The 21,513-nt window shown below is 39.3% G+C and overlaps 1 protein-coding gene across 1 annotated transcript; it reads right to left on the reverse strand.

The window, feature by feature from the left end:
* Positions 1-14,150: 14,150 nt before the first annotated feature.
* Positions 14,151-21,247, reverse strand: hscb (HscB mitochondrial iron-sulfur cluster cochaperone). The gene is made up of 6 exons (XM_084728388.1): positions 20,761-21,247; positions 19,220-19,316; positions 16,077-16,166; positions 15,757-15,901; positions 14,570-14,617; positions 14,151-14,399 (listed from the first exon to the last, which is right to left on the reverse strand). The coding sequence occupies exons 1-6, from the start codon at positions 21,126-21,128 to the stop codon at positions 14,305-14,307; spliced, it is 843 nt and encodes a 280-aa protein (XP_084584514.1). The 5' UTR covers positions 21,129-21,247; the 3' UTR covers positions 14,151-14,304.
* Between the last annotated feature and the right edge of the window lie 266 nt (positions 21,248-21,513).

Here is a 21,513-nt window from a genome sequence, read left to right on the forward strand (position 1 = left end):
GTAGCACCAAACCACCAGTCGATCTTGCACTCCATTTTACTGTCACAAGACCCCAGGATACTTAAACTCACTTGGGGCAGCAAGTCATTCCCAACCCGGAGGGAGCAATACAATGTTTTCAGCAGATAACCATGGCCTCAGACTGCTGACTGCTGACTCTCATTTTGACCACTCAGCTGAAAACTGTCCTAGTGCGTACAGAAGATCACAGTCTTAGTAAGCCAACAGAGACACATCGTCTGCAAAAAGCAAAGATGCAATTCTGAGATTCCCTCACTCTCTTTAACTCTGCACCTTCTGGAGATCTTGTCTGTGAATATCACAAACAGGATCAGAGACTAGGGGCAGTCCTGGCAAAGTCCAACAGCCACTGAAAATGAAAAAAATTCATACACATGGGAAAAAATGTTGCAATAATAGAGGCAAAACAATACCCTAAACTTCTGAGCTAATACTAGCTAGCACGTTTTGTTGACTTGTTTTATAACAGCTGAAAAAAATATGATCTCTTCGGAATACAGTTGTTCACTCTTGTTAGTTGAAAAGGTTACCTTTAACAATTGGATTAGACTTGCCCACCCGTGCATGTTCAATCAATGGATGGACGATCTTTCTATAACTGTCACAAGTGTGGGTGATCAGACAAATGTATCTGTGTTTGGGTGAGTCCATCAATAGTTGTTTTTTGGGGGTGATTTTCGTCATTTTGTTTTGTTGATTCAATGGTGTGCAGGTGCTGCTCTGCGGCACTCTCAGCAACACTGGGCCAGAGGACAAACAGCCTGCAGAGCCATACTTTTTTCACATCTAACACTGTAAAATATGGATTCATTGGTGATTGTTGCACAATTGACAACAACAAGAGTTGACATACTGAATAAATCGTGACAAGGGAGTTAAGGCAATGAAATTAGTTAATGAGGCAATTAAAGATCATCTTAGTTTGTAAAAAGACAGAAAGTTGAATTCAGAAGATGATCAGTGGTATTTTTCTAGTTAATAAGGAAAACAGCTGTGAGAATATTTCCTTTCTTGGTATTGTGTGAGTTCATTTTGTTTATTTTGTTGCAGCTCACACACATCTCGCAGCTTTTGTCTTACTGACTTTATCCACAGTTGTCTTCAGGTTTTTGGACTGGCAGAGGCAGCTGCTATGTGATAAAACTTAAATTATGAGCCATTACTACTTCATCTACAACAAAATGACATTTTCACTTGGTTACGTGTTTTCGCTGAGGTAATTCTGGTTTGCCTCCAGATTTTCCTTCCAGCTAACACTGTCACATAATCATGACATTGGTGCTAAAAGGGTGTATATGGAGTGTCAGGTCATTCTGTTCCTTATCATAAGACCTGCTGAGCGTATTTTCCAGAGCTGTGTCTCCTGGTGCTGGAACAAATAAAGACAGAACAGTCTATCCACTCAGACAGAAAATCCTCATCCTGATAGACAGTATATGTCAGTCAAACCCTTAACACAAAGCATAGCCCTGAGACCTGCCAACAAGTGTTAAATAGTTGATTAAATGCCACCATGTTGACTTTGTAGCTTACTTCTAACTTGGGTAATATGTTGTACCGTATTCATTTCCAAATTTTGACAACGTATCCCAACAACCTTCGTTTGACATTTGAGGAAAAGTTTTCTCCACATCCCAACTTACCAAAGCTTCACTTTATTGGAATTCCTGTTAGGTGCTGCTAAATTGACAGCTGGTTTTCCTGAGGTCAACCCAGGTAGTCAAAAATTGCAGGTCTAGCACGTTTTCACACCTGGACAAACCGACCCTCTATCTCAATCCCTTAGAATATGCGTGGGCAGTGGGCAGAAAATACACTTTGGCTAGCAAGTCAGAAAGCTTGTCTGGGACATAATGAAGCAGGCAACATCCTTAAGCCTCCCAGTTACCAGTGCAGAGCATTTCTCTCTATCTGAACAGCATGTTGTCCCACGCAGGCTAATGTCAACTCAGCTGTTACATCTGCCCAGGCTCTCCAAATCTCCTCCTTAATTCCTCCAACAGGCAGCTGGAATCAGTGGAGGGGACATGCCAGAGATGAAGAAGCAGGTGGCAGCCTTGCAGCCATTCAGAACTCTTTATATATTTTCCAAAAGTCACTGCTCTGGAAATAAAACCTTTTACGTAATTCCTTTTTTATAAAGTGCTCTCTCTTCAGAGCAGTAATGTATAACGGGCCACTATCAGCGATTTTAATGGCTATTGCATATCTATTCAAGAATGTGCGAATGATATGCTTGCTGAAGCACTTGCATTTGCTCTGCCAGGGGACTAACCAGTGTTAGAAAGTGCATCAGTGAGTGGAACATTTAAGAGATTTCAGGGAGGGCTGTGAAGATAAGTGTAATGGCTGTAATAGTATACTAATCCAATTACAGCTATTCCATTACATTAAATTACAAAATTTCTCTTTAATAAGGTATTACCATGGGAGGGGTCACGGTGCAGCTACGTTTCCATGGCTACCGTCAGAAACCCGCAGTTAAATGAAATATAGAGTGGAATATAACACCCACGCACACTACATGGCTTCAAGACTTCAAAATATTTCCCCTATCAGCTGGCAAGTATTTGTCAGACAGAGAAAACAGATGGAGTCACACTAATCAAACCCGCAGTGCAAGTTCATATAATCGATGGACAGGTAGAAGATGATATTTGTCGAAACAGGCAGGCAGTAAATGAACAGGTAAGATAAAAGAAATGAGCACATTTTATTGAGATGTTCTGGTGGAGGGAGGACTGCAGGAGGAGGAAGAGAGATGGGGAAAAGATCCATACAGAGGTGGGAAAGTCTGATTAGCCACTCTCTCTGAGACTGTCTACTGGGGAAAAAGTATATATATCCCATGACCTACACTGTCAAAAATGTTGCTAAGATCTCACAATGGACCCAGTGGAAACATACTGACAAACAAGTCAGGGATAGTTGGCTACATTATTTGTTAACGATCAGCTTTATTTTATTCATTTTTTGCAGCATGACTTCCATTCAACAGTATGTGGGTGTCCACTTCCAAAACATCCCTACCACAGTGCTCTTTGAGACCAATTATATAAGACAGTTTGCAAACATTGAGGTTATTACATTATTAATTTTGACAAGTGGCCTGAAGAGGGTTTGTTTATATATATATATATATTTTATTATTATTATCATTTTGGAAGGAGATTGCGACAAAGGTAGACATGCACAAAAAAATTAAATTCAGAAATCCAATTAAATGTAGTAATGATTGCAATTTTTCATCTTGACATATGGTTGAATTAAAATAATAACACCAATGATTCTTAAATTAAGATTCCAATGTTTCCCACTAATAGATTCAATTGTGTGGAAGATAACAGTCATTAATTTCCATTTGGCGTAGTGAAAAGGTGTTTCATAGGAAATATGTGCAAAAGACAATACCAGGGAAAGCAGGATTGCATTCTGGGCTGTCAAATGAAAGAGAATAAGATATCCTTAGCATGTTGTTTACCTCACAGGCAAACCCCTTGAAAGGCCTTGAAGTAAACATCAAGTTTGTCCAAAAAAAATAAATCAAGAGGGAGGTGGCAATATGTGGGACGACACCTGCTGAATGAGCTTTTTCTGCTGCAGGTTTGACAAAAATATTATGGCGTCCTCTCTTTCTAGCTGAATTTCTTCCGGATGCATGAACTTTGTTAGCTTGAGATGTGTCAACAGTTTTGCTTAAGCAGCATGACTGAAGATGATCTGAGGACACAGTGAGCGAGTGCCAGCAAACAGTCCCTCAGTGCTGCTCCGTAACTAGCCTGAAATCAGCTGCAACTTCCTGACAGCACAGTGGATACAGCAAACAGCCACACTAATGCTGACAACGCACCTTAAAGAAGATGGGTCTGCACTCAAACAATGATTCATATGTCATCACACTAGCAGTAGCAGTATGCCAGTATAGCCTGTTATTACGTGAGCCTAATCACTGTAACAAGTGAGGGCCATGGAGTTACAGCATACCAGCATCATCAATCTGTCTCTGAACTCCTGATCTTCTGGCACAGATTCAGGCAGTGAATTAATCAAAGGAGCTGTTATTTCCATATTACAAAATGAAATGACATTTTGCACATTGTGCAAAAACCATTTCAAGGCTCCTTTTCTACATGACTTCCATGTAAAGTTCTGTGTTAGAAAACCAAATTTTGAAAGATAGTTAAAGATGTTGCTGAGGGACCTGTAAAAACAACATATAGTCACATCTTAAGTTAATGTCAATGCCGGTTCCAGTGCCAATGTTAGCAAAATGCTAGCAAACTAACTAGTTAATGGTTAATGTAGATCTGCTTGCTAATTAACCATTAGTTAGCTAGTTATTTATGTAGAATGGTGAGCTAGTTAGCTAGCTGGAACAGAGGAAGCATTGAGCGAGCACAGGCAAACAATCCTCAATGCTGTGACTTGGCTTGTGAACTTCCAGACAGTACAGTGGAAACAGCAAACACTGTGTCACGCTAATGTTGACAATGCATTTCAGAATAGTGGCTCTCAACCCCCAAGGGGGTTGTGGCACCATTTCTTGAGGTCACAAGGTGGAATAGAGAATAAAATAAAAAGGAACATTTTGTTGTTTGCGAGCTGCAAGGAATGAGAACCAGGAAGCAGCTCTCAGCAAAATCAGCCCCTTACAGACATCCAACATAAGGGACAGGCAATCAAGAACATGCAAAATACAGCTGGCCTCAAGAAATTTTAGTTGTTAAAACTACAAGCCAGCTCAAAAATTACAATTACCAACATATACCACCATGTTCTGAACAGACACAAACAATAACGACAAACTAACATTTGCTTTTTCTAACATAAAAAACTTAACAAACAACTTAGTTCAGCATGCATGGTGGGAAATGAGAGCTGTATTTTTGACTTGGGAATGGTTTATATTCATCATCATACTGCTACAGGTGGTTTTACATTGTCTGTAATAGTAATATAGTGTAAGTTTCTTTCATGTGCTATACAGTAGTTCCTCAACGGTCTCAGGCAGATGTGGCATGGGAGGTTGCAAACACCAACCTGATTTTTCTTCGGGGTTATGACTTCAGAACCACTGCCTTGGAAGATGGGTCTGCCCTCAAACACTGTTTCATACATCACATTTAGCGGTACGCCATTATCTATATTGTCTTTTTTACATGAGCCTAATCACTGTAAAGAGTGAGGGCCACGGAATTACAGCATACAAGCATCATCAATCTGTCACTGTCTCTGAACTCCTGCTCTCCTGGCACAGATTCAGGCAGTGAATTAATCAAAGGAACCGTTATTGCCAAATTACTGACATGGGTTCAAAGATAAATGTCTCCTGGCTGACGCCAACTGACAGCCCAGAGAGTGATTAATTTCACTCCACTCTAGTGATTGGCAAGAGACGCAAACTGAGGCTGGTGCATCATCATCGTGCCACGCATCATCACATGTTGCTTATTTTGTCAGAATCTGGATTATGGCAGCAATCCTATTACTTTGAGAGCTGAGGCAGCAGTGAGGTGGACGACATCTTCTTGGGTGTTTTTGTAGCTGTAGAGACACTGAGTGAAGCCCAAGGGTCAACAGCGCCACATTTTCTCAGAGGCCTCAATTTGAGCCAGTGACAAGATTGAGTTATGTGGTCAATGTCCTGTCAGATGCAATAAGGAAAGCAAGGCAGAGAAAAGCCCGATGTTTTCTTCTTTGCGACCGGAGCTTCATATAACACAGAGATCCAATACCTGCTGCAGGCAATAATGCAGCTGTTTTCATATCATGGAGAGAAACCTCTGCATCATTAGAAAGAGATTCACCTGGATATTAGAAGAAAGTCCATATTGTAATGCACAGCCAGTTTGACAGCTTAAGAAATCCACTCATAATTCTAACACGCTTAGAAATATTCAACTGCAGCGAATTTGTAAGTGGAGCAAAAACATTATCACCTTCTGATCTTTGCCTGTTAGCCTAAACACCGCTATCAGTCTTGATATCAGTCCCGTGGAGAGAAGCGAGATCAATCAAATCCATTTTCTGGCTTTTGTGTTTATCACGCTTCAAAGTTGCAGCAGGGGCTCGCGTTGTCATAGAAACAGCTGCAGTAGAAAAAGGTTAGATTGTTGTTGAACTTGGTAGGATGCATGGAGTAATGAGAGTCATCATTATGTGAGATATCAGCAGCACAAGCGGAGAGGGGACTGTTGCTTCTTTTGTTTGCTTGAAAAGCAAGGCCTCACAAATTAATGTGTGCTGGTGACTGCAAATTATTCTTCCCCCCCTGTATGAAAATGCAGGAGAACATGGTGAGGCTCGCGGACAATATTCAGTCAAGGCAATATACAGCCACAGGTGCAGGGATTTGGCTGAATTCCTGCATAGTAATAAAACTCAATGACAGAATTTTGTTTTCAGAGCTCACAATTGGTTTGTGCCGGCACCACAAATGCAATCTTGCCTTCCTTCAGAAATGAATCCTGTCTGGCCCACCTGCAGTAAAGTCAAGGCACGGTGTGTGATGTCTCTTGCTTAAGGATTGCACATTAGCATTCACGCCAACTGGTGAGCTTACTGAGCGTCCCCGATACTGCTTACAATCTCTAAGACGTCAGGCTGTTTGTAACAAGTGTTTGTGCTTAAATTCAATTTTACAAAGACGCGACAGTGAGAGATCTGTGATGTGAAGAGCCATTTTCACACATGGAAACCACATTATTGCCTGCTGGTGCATTTATCCAGGCAAGGAAGGACGTTTTGTATTTGATGCAAAATCAAAATCATGGGTGCTTTTCCATTTCCATAGAGTTCCATAAAGTAATATTTTGATGATAGCCGCAGATCAATCAGTTACATGTATGTGAAAGAGAATAGTCAAAATGACAAACCAGCAGAAAATTATCAGCATGTTGCAGCATTTTAGTGCCTTTTGGCTCATTATTCTTGTTTTTCCTGCAATTTCAGTAATTTTCAGCCAAAACAGGTAGCCAGGTTCAGCTGAAAAGCTCTAAATAAAACTCTGCCACCTATAGCACCAATCAGGAGCCAGCAAAGTTTGGGACTAGTTGGTTAACATAGTATAACATTTCACAGCTACAGAGAGTTATTTTTGTTGTTGAGGAGTTGGTGGAGACCAAAGCAGAGCTAAATGGAGACTGAATATTGGACTCCGTATCTGCTGGATTTGTAAACAGGCAACTGTATGCTGATAGGTTCACCATTTGAAAATGATTAGTCTGACTAAGCAGATGCACACTGCAGGTTTAAGTCCTGCCATTGCTAGTTTGTTTCAAGCAGCTTGGTAGCATCTGCTATCAACATTTTCAAAATCTCTGGGAAACAAAAACATCCTCCTAGCTGCATAGTATGTGCTGAAAACAGCAAATTAAGGCCTGTGACACTAATAATGTGAAGGTAAAGAAGATAACAGCTGTTACCTTTTGCTTTGCAGTGATGTAGTCACTGTAATGCAGAGCTCACCTCCCAACACGCTAATGTTGCATCAAAAGAAGTTCCTCTTCAATATTGTATTACAGCAGCACCGTCACTGCATCCTGGGCTTGTGAAGCACCCAAAACAGGAAATAATGAGTTTTCAGTGGCAGTAAGTTAACTCTACAGCTGAAAGCAAACATGAGCCATCAAAATAAAGGAGATACCTGAAAGTTAAAATAGAGACGCAGGAAAGAAAATGAACTTCAAACCACAAAGATTCATCACGATGCTAGTGGAAACACTGAAAGTCTTGACAGTCCTGGTTTGTCCCGGGCTAATCAACATTTTGGTAGCAAATGCTGCTAATTTACAAGTCAGGATGAGGAAACGTTTTTGAACCAATGAAATGACACATACAATGGTACACTTCCGTGATTGGTTCAATGGGGGTTCTCACAGTTCACAGCGGTTTACTGGAAACCACCCCTTCAAGGAGGACTAGATCACGATTGTATAGTCTGCACCAGGAGTACAAGTCTGGCGTTCATACCAATCCAAACACCCCACACCAAGGTGGTAAACGCTCCAGGGATTGACCGCAGTTGGTGTGAACACATCTTAAAACTGCACATATGTAAATAATCATAATAATTAATAAAACGTGGACAGAATAATGCTCTAAAAAGTAAAAATATAAAGATATAAGATTGACTGTTAATAAATATGCTGAAAGATAAAACACAAATGCATGAGAAAACAATACAGATGACATCTATATAACCATAACACATATTTTTTCCTATATTTCACAATATAGGAGCAGCACTCCGAGAAGTATCACTCTCATACTTTTGTCCGAGTTACAGTGTGCACTTGGTGTTGATGACTAGATTACTACTCAGACAGACAAGAAGATGCACTGAGAAGTGCAGTGCCTGTGAGAGCCACAACATCAGAGTGGAATCAGAGTGGAATCCAGTGTTTCAATGCTGTTGCAAGGTATTCAGATGAGATGAGAAACAAACAGGCCAGATCAGAACCGTGGACAATGTGATTGCTGTGAGATAGGCGGCGGCGAGTATCTGCAGCATAGCAGAGGAGATAAGGTGAGGAGAGCAATCTCACCAGAGGCGAGTGGTTTGCACTCAACTCAGCTGAAAGTGAATGGCTGATCTGTGTTTCCACTCGCATACACCTTGTTTAAAACCCCCGGTTCTTCCCCCTTCAAAGCCTTTCCAAACTCAAGAACCACAAAGGAGCCTTTTGAAGCAATATCTCCTGGTGTTTCAATGGGACAGCCGAGCGCCGAAAAAATTCCTCTAAACTTGCAGATCCACCCGCAGCCTGCTGCTTCACAGATGTTTAATTAAAACTGGACCCCTCTCTCTCTTTGGAGACTATGCTCCTCAGAACTGTTGTAAACATTTCAGATGTTTGATATTTGTTTTTATCCGACCATATAACTTTGTCGATGCAAACAACATATTAATTTGCCCTCACTGATTCTCCTGTTCTCTCATAGCAACCAGGTGAAAGAATTGCAGCTTTAAAATATGTAATATCAAGACCTTGCTCAGTTTGAAATAAGTTTCCTGGAGCACTGGAGTCGAAAGTTGGGTTTGTTTGAAAACCTTTCCACCCTTAAAAGTTCAGAAAGATGAGTTACATTCTGATCTCGTTATTATGAATACATGCCACAGAATAATACACCACATGAATTACATTTTTGAGGTGTTAAACTTCCTCAAAAACTCATGAGACTTGGCACACCTATCAGATTTTTTGTCTGAAATGGGTCTAGCCCATGGACATGTCAAAATGGCTCAACACCTGTGAAACATTTCACCTAGATGCATGAAAAGTTTCATAGTCCATACACTGTTTTATACTTCAGTGTGTTCCACCTGGCAGGTTGACCCAATCCTGCTAAAATCTGGTCAGAAAAGCCTTAAGGCCTTAATTATGTGGTCTTGTAAAGACTGCAAGTTTTCATCAAATGGTCCTGTCATTGTGGCATGGCAAATTTCATGATTTGCCATGAAACAGGAAGTTGTTGTACCTTGACCATACGTTGTCCAGTCTGCTCCAAACTTCATTTGATAAGAGTCTCAGCCTGAAGACATTTAAATCTACAATATTTAGGTACAGTTATGGTTATAGTTTTAGTATTATATTATTATTGATATATATATTATTATGTAATTAAATTAAAAAATAAATGTAACTATAATTTGAGATAATTAAAAAACAGCCATCTTCTGTAAATCCTGGATTATACAGTAAATATGAAGGGACATAATTGCTACACAAAAGCAAATGTATTTTATTGGTGCAGCGTACCAGATCAAATCCAATATCATTTGGAGGACACCGTGTGACAAGAGGTTCACGCAAGGGCAGTTGATAAGGGGATTACCTGACAACTGCTTTTTGGTGGGCCAAGTACCCATTCTGAAAAGTCAAAGGGATTTGAAGATATGGCAGCTCCGCACAAACACATGCAACCATGTATACACAAACACACAAACATGCTGTGTCTAAATGCACAGGCCTTTTGCCTCATATCGCTGTGAAGAGAAGAGATTCCCCCAGAAATCTCTCAGCAGGGCCGATATCAAAAGCTTAGAGGAGCGGCTCGCCCGCTGCAGCGAGGCTCACACCTCTGGGAATTATCCCCGCAAACATCTAGCCGAGAAGAAAGGCAGTTATTGTCAAAGTGTGTTGTGATTTGACTCATAATTACATTCAATGAGGAGAGCAACACAACAATCTGACGTGCTTGAGATATCACATTCATAGTTTTAATGAACTGATTCCCCATTAAAGGTAAAGGTAAGATGTGTCAATAAGCAGAAAATGGAGACAATCTTCTTTTATGCTGCCAGTTTCTATTTTCCAACACGTTCAATATTATATAACATCACATTAGCAGACATATGGGAAACGCCAGGTGTTTTGCTGTTGTCACAATCAGTGCAAATTACTACTTGTTCTTGATCTTTTCCTGTGCAGAAGAAAGTCTAAACAGTGTCAGCAAGTTGCATGAGTGGGTTCAAATGAAAACTATATCAAAACATGCACATTCAAAACTAAAAAAAAGGAAAGGCAGGTGTCAAAATATCACAATTGTAGAGGAACAGGTGTCAAAGTAGGCTATAGTTCAGGAGCTTTACGAGGAGGCAAAGACACGGTTTGGTAAAGAGATGAGGCAAAAAAACAGAAAAAAACATGGATTAAGGGGTGGGAAGAAAAGCCTAATAGTTGTAGATTATAATGGCATTACTACCTGGTGAGACACGAGTACACACAGCAGGCTTGAGGTGTCTGTGGGATGATGGGCCTGACACTCAACGGCTGACTCACACAGCAGCTGAGCGGAGGGGCGAGGATCATAAAGACTGCTGCTCGGCTCCAGTGAGTCATCCTCCGCTGGTTTAGACCTTCGTCAATCAGACCTTTCATTGGCTAATGCTTGTATCCATAGTTAAAGTTTATATTGTGTTTGTATTCTATCATTACAATCCAAATAGTCTCTAATTTTCCCATTAGGCTTCTGTGCTACAAAGTGGGTTGCTGTGGCCCAACAACATTTCATTCTTAATGCGATTAAGAGAACATTATGATTAAGACATGGGTCACAAGAACACATTAATCTTATTATGATATTTATGTTAAGGCCGTATGGAGATGATTAATACTGCAATTATGACATGCGCTATTAGTCACGTTGTTGGAGGCTTATTTAGACACCTTAATCCAGGTAAAATCGTTCTCCAGTGATTATTCAAGTTGCAACATTTGCCCAATGTGCCTTGAAAATAATTTGATTTTTCACAGGTGCCAATTTGGGTTGCAAGAAAACAACATCTATAATACAAAGGGAGGAACCCCGACAGTATGAAATGCAAAATAAGCCCCATCTATTACACAGTTCAAAACCAATGAAAGGAAATATTTTGGCATTAATGCATGTTGACAGTTTCATTATTACTTCCACTGTGTTAAAGGAATAGCTTGAAATTTTGGGAACTACGCTTATTCACTTTCTTGCCAGGAGTTAGACAAGAGGATCGATACCACTTTCATATCTGATTACTACAGCCAGCAGCTGGTTAGCTTAGCTTTGTTTAGAATAATGAATGGAATAAAGGGGACACAGTTTGGTACAGTTCAAAGAAGACACCAAGAAAGAAAAAAATATACAGGCATTTTGCCTCGTAGTACCTCGTAACATGTGCTATTAGTCATGTTGTTGGTGGCTTATTTACACACTCGAATCCAGGTAAAATTGTTCTCCGGATTTTTCAAGTTGCAAGATGTACCCAGTATGCCTGGAATAATTGAAATGATTTTTCACAGGTGTCAATTTGGGCTGCAAAAAACAATCTGTAATACAAACCAAGAATTTTAGAAGGTATGAAAACTGAAGCGCACAATAAACAGCATCTATTACACAATTCAAAACCTATGAAATAAACATTTAGATGTTAACGATGCAAGCAGTCTCATAACTACGTCACTCTGTTAAAGGAATAGTTTGAAATTTTGGGAAATGCACTTACTGACTTTCTTGCCAAGAGTTAGACAAGAAGATTGATACTACACTCTTATCTGTCCACTAAATGTGAAGCTATAGCAAGTAGCTAGTTAGCTTAGCATTGAATAGCATTGGAAACACTGGAAAAAAAGGGATACAGCTCGCTTGGTTCAGTTAGAAAGTAACAAAAGTTACCAAGAAAGAAAAAGTCCAATACAAAACCCATACTTTGGTTTTTGTACAGATAATGGGCTTGATGAGATTTAAACGACCTGTGGTTACCATGGTAACAACAAGTGTGGTTTAACGTTACAGCCATGTTGTAGATATACAGGAAATTTGAACATGGTGATGCAACACAGCAGCCTTGAAGATAGAGGACCTGGACCAAGCTTATTCTAACGTAACAACACAAACTTATTTTCAGGTGATCATACACCAATGAAAACAGAATTATTAATATTATGTTCCTCATTCTGCCAGTAAAGGTATGTAAATCTTACACTCTGGATGTGAAAAGTAGAGGTGCTAATAAGCTAGTTTTGTTACCTTTGGGCAGTCAGGCTAGCTGTTTCCCCATATTTCCAGTGTTTATAGGAAGCTAAGCTAACCAGCTGCTGGCTCATATTTAGCAGACAAATATGAGAGTGGTATCAATCATCTCATCTAACTCTCAACAAGAAATTGGATGAGCTTATTTCCCATGCACAATGTCAAGCAACTGCGGTAATGACATAACTAAGCTTAATTCCATTTTCTGGGTCATGGAGACTTGTTCAGAATATTCGAATCGACCCAGTGAACCATGACCAGTAAATCTAAGTAAACACTCCAACAGCAGCGGTAAATTGCGTAGTGTGCCTGATGCTGACCTCACTCATTCTAGAGTCTGCATGGTGGTCCCATGTACCTAGTTCATTTTGCCAAGCTTTCCCATCCAAGTCAATTTCACAGCCAGGCTGTGGTGAGTTTTTTTCCCCCTCGTCTCTTTCAAACTCAATTTCAAAGAGTTCTGGGAGACAGCAGTAGCCTCAGTGTTGGTCGATCACATTTTCTCATTAATTTAAAGGCGCCGTAGATGCCTTCCGATTACGACATGAATAATAAATAGGCCTGTTAGTCTCCTTGTGGTGGGAGAAACCCTGTTTAATTCACTGTCTATCCATGTGTATTAAGGAAACTGCTTCTCCATGGTGAAAAACCGAAACAACTTCAGACACATGACATTGTTGTTCCAGACTTAATAAACAACGAGTCAGGATGTGTTACAGTGGGATGTTCCAGTGGGCTGTGGGGCACAGAGACACAGTGAAACCACAAGTACACACAAAATGGTTTAGGTTGTGATGCTTGTGTGTCTCAAATAACATTCTTCATATGATATGTGATATGATGGCTCAATTTCTGCTATCAGATTAAGTGACACCCCCCATATTTCAGCATGATTACACCTGTATCAGTTTCCTGGATCAAGAGCTTTGATGTGACTGGAGCTCCAATTTGCACAGTAATTACAGATTATGACAATTTTTCTCGATGGTGTTAAAAAAACAGAAAAAATGAAATGAGGGAAATGGATGAATTTACACTCTGTGCACCTATCAGTGTGCTGTGGGCATAGGTGTACAGGGTCAACGTACATCAATTTATGAGCTAGAAATTACACAGATCACAGATCTTTGGCTCATTAAGTAATCATCATTCAGTGGGGCCTTCCTGATTATCATAGCATTAATGCTACATATGAAGCCAGCATAAATAATTCAATAGGCTGTCTAACCCAATAAAGGATTTCCTTGTGGTCTCACATCCAGTTTGTACAACATGTACTGTCCTCTTCTGCACAACGGTTGTCAAGGTGTTATGTCTCCACCTAAAGGTAACCCAAGGAACTGAATGAGACTCGCGTGTCTGTCTGAGTCCCACATGACAAATGCTGAACTGATAGGCAGGATAATCATATAAACACTTCGAGCAGCATTTTAATCAGAGCCTATTATAGATCTCTGTCATATTTAATGATGCATTAGGTACAAGTAGATATGATTACGCTTGTGAAATTAGTGGAATTCATGTGGGATACTGTATGCATCCAATTACACCCTCGTATCTATACAGCTTGTAATCAAAAAGTAGCAGATTAAGTGCAAATCACAATTAATTCAGTTGTGTATTATGCATTACAAGTAAAGTTTTATTATTCAACTTGAACAATTCATTTACATAATCCCAAGACAAATGTGCAATAATTTGTGCGCTTCTGTACAAAACTTTTTAAAAGTGGCTAAAAATATGACATAAAGTGACACTAAATAGGAGGAGAAATTACATAAATTCAGTGAGTTTTTCCTTCACTTTCTCCTCAATGTTTGCATAGTATTTCATTTGGACAAGCAGTGCTCTGGCAGCTTGAAGCTCTCCTGATAAAAAAAAAAAAAAAAAGGAGAGAGAGAGAGAGAGTGCAAAAGGAAGTTCAATCAGTGACTCACTCAGAGACTTAAAGGAAGTGTTTCAGCATAGATCACAAAACAAACAAAGGATTGAGTGGGAGGAACAGAAAATGTTTCAATGCAGCGTCTGAATATAATACCTTTAAGCAGGGCACCGTCTATTGCCTTTGTCAGGTCTGCCAGTTTCCCTGCAAGTGAGGAGGAGACGAGTTCCAGTTCAACACACCAAACATTAGTAAAATCAGAGATATGTTATGCTAGCACAGGTTGATATGCACACCATCAAGCACATGGATGCAATAAAATATATTAGTTTACAAATAGGGGGCTAAAACAGTCATATATGCATCATTCATTAGTGTCAAGTCTTCACGCCGTCAAGTCTGTTACATATCAACAGTAGATAAACTGATTGTTGCAAAGTCCCAACCCTTTCTCCTTTTCCTGTTAAACAGGCAAAAAGCATATCTAAGTATAGGAAACGAACACACCACGTTTTTAGCCTCAGTGTTCACCGTAGATCTTTAACTTGGAGCCATGTGTGCAAACGGCATGGCGGGACTTTAAAAGACTTGGACTATGCCAGACAAGCAGAATAAAGGCATTTTATTTATTTATTTTTTTCTATTTTTTTCTTTTTTTTACGTTTGAAAACTGGTCACCATTCACTTACAATGTTTGGGAGATCCTGCAACGCTGTTTTCCTGTTAAACTCGTAGTTCACTCAATTTTGAGTGAACTATCCCTTTTACTTCATAATCCGATCCATTTTTAAGCCCTGTCAAAATCGAATTTAAGAATTGAAGTACCCACGGAAATCCTGTTACAATGTTCAAAAAGGGCTGATACACACACTGAAATACTTTCCACCAATTTTATATTGGAAACATCTCAACAATTTGAAATGGCATTATGTCATTGTTTAAACTGAAACAAAACACACCCACACTGCTGCTGTGTCTGTTTCGGGGAGACTGTTGCCAACTTTGGTTGATACTAGACCGCATTTACCATGAATTTTTTGAAGCAGAGTTTTAATGATAATTAACATTATTTTTTTGTGAAACTAGTAATCCTTTCATCCCTAATTACAATTTACAATTACAAGCAGTTAAGCCAAAAGGTGATTTTTCTTTTTTATATTGTTTCATTTTAATACTTTAGGATCGAAGAGATAAAACTACAGAAAAAGTTAAATAACTGATGTGTCAGCATCAATTAACCGAGTACATGCGCTCGTCCTCCTGTACTAATTCATGATCAACAGTCAGCTGAGATCACTCAACCAGACTTTTGCTCAATAAACTGAACAGACAGATTTGTTTACCTTTTGTGTCTTGGCCTATCTTATCGGCTTCTTCTGGAGTTTGAGCTTCATCAAGGGCTTCATTGATCTCCATCAGCTCCATTAGAAACTCTGAATCGGCGCCGGAGTCTGTGCCCTCTTCTATACGCATCCCCTCCAGCTCCAGCTAAAACATAGGATGGGAGTTCATCAAACTCAGCTGCTCCTTTAAATGCATGTCACTACCTTTGACTGTCAGAGGGAGAAGACGCTTGTCTAGAACGAGCGATCAGACAGACAGAGCTGGCAGTTATGAAAATAAACTATTCATTAGAAGTTATGTCAGGGATTTTCAAACTTACCATATAAAGACCACGACTCAAAGGCTTAAGAAGAGTCTTGTATGCTTTGTTCACAAGAGCCGACTGGATTTCTGAAAACTCCTGCTCTTTCTGCAAAAAAGGGGCTCAGTTAAGCTCAGTCCATATGCATTCATTGAAAGAGGCAAAGAAAATCTGTATTATTCTGAGTTTTAACTAACACACTGTGCATGTGGAGCAACAAATATTCAGAATATTTCAGAAAGGGAATAACATCTGAGCTCTTTTACACCCTGCCATCCCAATCTATACCACTGTCAGTTTTTTAAACACCAAATCCTCGGTGATACTGACAATTAGGTGTTTGACATACAGCTACTCTTTTGTAGTCGAGCAGTTTGGGACCCTTCAAGGGATGCAGGTGTAAGTTTGACACGACAGATGTGGGGAAACAAGCCGGGGAGGAAAATATCTTGGAAATGGTTGGCAGATCCGAGTACATTTTGCAGCTATCAGGTCTGTCAGCTCTTGTGAAAATCAATAGTCTCAAGCTCTGGCCCATGGGCCCATCGTGTGGAGCTGTTTCTGTAATAACAACCAGTGCAGTAGGTGGCTGCCTTGTAGCCGTGTATAAGTAATGAGTTTTCTATATATGATGAAGACCCCCGAGGCAGGAAGATGTCTAATTAAGAAAAAATGGCCAGGGGTGCTGATAAATAAAACACACTCTGTACAATATTGGACAGGTTGTGTGTGAAGAAACCATTTAGGCTGCCCCTCCTCTCTCACAGTCTGCTGCATATGAGCTTAGCTTTCATATTGTATCATGACAACACTCTGCATTGTGCTTTTCCACCTGAGTGTACAGAATAAATTAGCAACACACCTCTGCACACCCTTGTACTCATAACGCTTATTCTTCTAAACTGCCATGCATTTTTTTTAATGATCCACGAGGGGGAAACTGGATAATGTGAAAAATTTTGTCAACTGTTTAATGCTTTGCAAAATAACCTATAAACACATTAGACTTTAAACTGCTCAGACGCACTGGGCCAAGTCTTATTTATCTCTGTGACGTTTTTAAAGCTGCACTAGTCGAGGTTTTTATGTAAAATATAGGCCTACCTGTCTCATCAGCCTAACTGTTTTGGGCTGAATGTGATTTACCAAGTACATCAAACCCATTTTTCCACACACACCATGCTGCTGGTAGCTCATGTCTACCTATAAAAAAGTGACAAATCAAAAGTGAAAAGGAGTAGAAGACCAAATTTATTTCCTAAATGCTAGTGAGTGAGTGCTCCGTCCAAGTGGACAAACCCGAATTAGATCTCTGTCCTGTCTTTTCCCTTTAATGTTTGTCATTACAAACCATCAACATGAGTTTGCTGCGTGCATTTCACTGATGACATTCTATATAATTTCTTAAATGAGCACTCAAAGCGGCAGAGGTTGAGATACCCTGACTTTATGGATCAAGCTCTGAAAAAAACAGCATCCTACATTTTCCCATAATGCTCCTTAATAGCACCTTTCATCACACCCTCCCTGCTAAGGTAATCAGCCATGTCTTTAAACTCCACTCCCCTGTTTGTAACACAGACTTTCTGTTATATATTTGTAGTCCTATAGTCTAAGCTAAACTCACTCTTGTTAGCTATTCTGAGATGTCCTCAGAGGACGAGTGATCGAGTGAGTGAAGTATATTTAATAATAACTTTGTTAATCTTCCCTTACAGAGTGGTGAAGAATATAATGAAATTAGCATGGTTACATTTTTCCCACACTATTGGTGAAAAATATAACATACTTCAATATATCAAATTTTACTACACTGTCAAAATTGTGGTTATTTTCTCTTGTCACTTGTAACTTGTGTTTAAAATCAATGTAGAGCCCCTTTAAGATTTAAGCTCAGTTAATAGCTGCTTCTTTCTTATACTTATACTAATATCTATATGACACATGTTCTTTAGGGTGAAAGACCTTCATTTCAATAATAGTTTCTTTTTCTTCTTTTTCAAATTTTAAGTTAAAACATACAGTATTACATAACAGACTCTTTTCACGGTGGACATAACAGGGACAGCACAGGTTTAATTAATAATGTTGTGCATGCTGGCTTAGTAGAATCGCCTCCTGGGATACCGAATGGAACTGAGCCATGATTAATGTCATTAGATACACTCATGCTTTTCCCGATACAAGTCAAAATATCATTAATGACTTTATTTCCATTTTCAAGTGTTCCACTTGTCTATCCTTCTTTCTTTCTTAAAGGGACAGCTCACCCTTAAAATATATTTTTTGCCCCTGGCCTGCAGTGCTATTCAACCATCAATGTAGTTTTAGTGTGAATTGCTGAGTTGTGATATCAGCTGTAGAGATGTCTGCCTTCTCTTGAATATAATGGGACTAGATGGCTCTCAGCTTGTGGTTCTCAAAGTGCCAAAGAATACATGTGAAAAATTCAACACCAGTATTTCTTTCCAGAAATCATGACCCGGTTACTCAAGATGCTCCACAGACCTTGCTGTGAACAGCTTCATGTAGGAACTACTTTCTCATTCAAGATTCTTCTGCAGAAAGGAAATCTTTCTTGCATGAAACTGTTCACAATAAGGTCATTGCTGTTGAGTTTTTCCAAATGTATTTTTGGTGCTTTCAGCACCACAAGATGAGTGCCATTTAGTCCCATTATATTTGAGAGAAGCAGACATCTCTACTGCCGATATCTCAGAAACTCTGCAACTCACATCAAAATAATCTAAATGGTTAACCGCACTATGGGTAAGAGAAAAAGTATGCATTTTTTATTTGGAGTGAACTGACCCCTTAAAGTAATGCTCTATTGTCTTCTCAGTTGTTCAGCTTTTGATTCCTTGAACTTGCCTCAACCTTGTTTGCTTGGTAGCTTAATATATGCAAAGCTGCTTTTTGAGGACCTAAATTTGTCAATGTCTTTTTAACAAACCCATCTTTCAACTTTGCTCAGAGTTATTCTGTTGGCCTAATCACAATGAATCATACTAACAAAACAAAAATGCACAGTCAAGTGGCGTAATAGGGACACTGGGTCAAACCCAATTTCCTGTGTCACACTTGTGCTAATAGATAGGACGGCCTCAGCTGACTCATAAACCACGTTACTCAACTGATCCCCCTTACACCCCCCTCCATACCACAGATTTCTGGCTGAAGTTGTCTGGGTGTAGGGACCGCTGGAGCTGCATGTATCTCTTCTGCAGCTTTTGTGTGTCCAGTGTGAATGTGTAGTCACTGAAAGAGGCAATACATGGTAACGTAAAATGTTCTGCTCACAGACAAACTCAATGAATAAAATGTTCATGAGGAAGATGGTGCGTATAAATGATTTATAAAATAGTTTATGATTAGGTTATTGAATAGTTTGTTAACACTTTATGAATCATTAAAAAGAAATTATGAACAAAAACAGTTTTCATACATCAGTGTGGGCTAACTATTTGGCAGGATCCAGTTACTGCTGACTACTCATGAATCTTACTAAGAACTTTAACCGGGCCTGAAAAGTTGAGACCGAAACCTGACCCAAACCCTTGAATTAGCAAGGTAAAAATGTATAAAACATAAAATAAAACTACTACTACTACTACTACTACTACTACTACTAATGGTAATAATAATAATAATAATAATAATAATAATAACAATAATAATAATACAGCCCAAACCTGACGTATGAAATATGTGAGAAATATGGCCCAACCTGACCCAAACCCATCAGGCACAGATCTCAAGCTTGAGTAGAGAGAGCCTTACTGTAAGGTGCTAAACAGTTCCACATTAAACAATATTGCCAAAACTCTAATGTATGAATTTGGCATTTCGATATGTTAGTTAGTAGTTAGTTAGTTATTACATTGTTAAGCGGAAATAAAAACAGAATACAATGATTTGCAAATCCTTTTCTACTTGTATTATATTGAATACAATGGAAAGACAAGATATTTAATGTTCAAACAAATATTTAATGTGATAAAACTTTGTTGATTTTTGTAAATATAGGCTACACTGATAATGAATTTGATGCCTGCAACATGTCTCAAAAAAGCTGGATCACGGGCAACAAAAGACTGGGAAACTTGAGGAATGCTATAAAACACCTAAACAGGTTAATTGACAACAGATGGTAGTATCACGATCAGGTATGAAAGGTGCATCTCTGAAGGGCAGAGCCAGTGAAAATGCACCACTGAAGCTGGGTGGTGCATTATGAAGCACAACATGTGCCAACAGAGAACCTGGCCTGTTCAGAACCTTAAGTCATATATCAAACAAGAATGGGAAAGAACTTGAACAATTAGTGTCCTCGGTTCCCAAACACTTATTGTGTGTTGTTAAAAGAAACACAGTAGTAAACAGGCTCTTGTCCCAACTTTTGTGGAACTTGTTCAAACTCAGATTGAGTGTATAATTACAAATAAACTTTTATCCTGTCTTTGTGTTGTATTCAATTTGCAAATCGTTGTTATCTGTTTTTACTGAAGTTTTAGACAACACTGGAATTGGGGTTTGTAAACGTGTGGACATTATTTGGAAAGCAACAGGTCATTTTTGCCATTTTTACCTAACGTGATGTAATAGGTTATTAATGATCTGTAAAGTGTTCACAACCACTATAAACCCTTTAAAGGATTGCCTTATTGTAATGTAGTACCAATAAATGAGATCAGATACTTACCAATCCATAATTTTAAAGTAGGATATCCCCTCTTCAGGGGGCTGGACTACTTTGCATGACATGCAGAAGAATACAGGTGTTTTGTCAAGTGGCTGTTTGCAGTTCCAGCAGTTCAGTTTGACATGACCTATACAGTAATTCCTGGTTGAACTGACAGGATTAGTGTTGTAAATTAACTTTCTTTCCTTTGCCAAAGATTTGTAGTTAGTGTTGCTGTTCCATGTGTCCTTCTTGGGGCAGCTGGTAGACATACAGTGTGCTGAACATGTAACAGCCTTACATACAGGCTGCCGGTTCGTCGTCAGCCAGTTTGGGTGCAGTAAAGCCCGGGATGAGCACACAATCCGCCAGGAGTTCAAAGACAACATTTCCGAAATCAAAATACACTTTGAGATGATGTTGCAGAGTCAAAATATAAAATCGTATCCTTACTGTCAAAACATGAACATCTCTCTCCTCCAGGAAAGAAGAGGAAGAACGGTCTTCTTCTACATTTATTACAAGCATCACACTGCCACCCATCGGCTTGGCGTCGAGGGTCGTCTCTAGAAAGGAACCCTTGATTTGCGAAACTCTCGCGAGATTTGTACGCCTTGTTTATTTATTGCACATAATGTACAAATTAATTATGTTTTATGATGTACCACTACCATGGTTAATGTTTAGGTAGTTTTAGCGTCAGGAAACACTTGGTTATGATTAAGGAAAGATTATAGTTTGGTTTCAAGTGGCCACTAACGCGAGGTCTTTCGC

The sequence above is a fragment of the Lutjanus erythropterus genome, chromosome 10, assembly GCF_056507025.1.
Source record: "Lutjanus erythropterus isolate fLutEry1 chromosome 10, fLutEry1.hap2, whole genome shotgun sequence".
NCBI lineage: Eukaryota > Metazoa > Chordata > Actinopteri > Lutjaniformes > Lutjanidae > Lutjanus > Lutjanus erythropterus.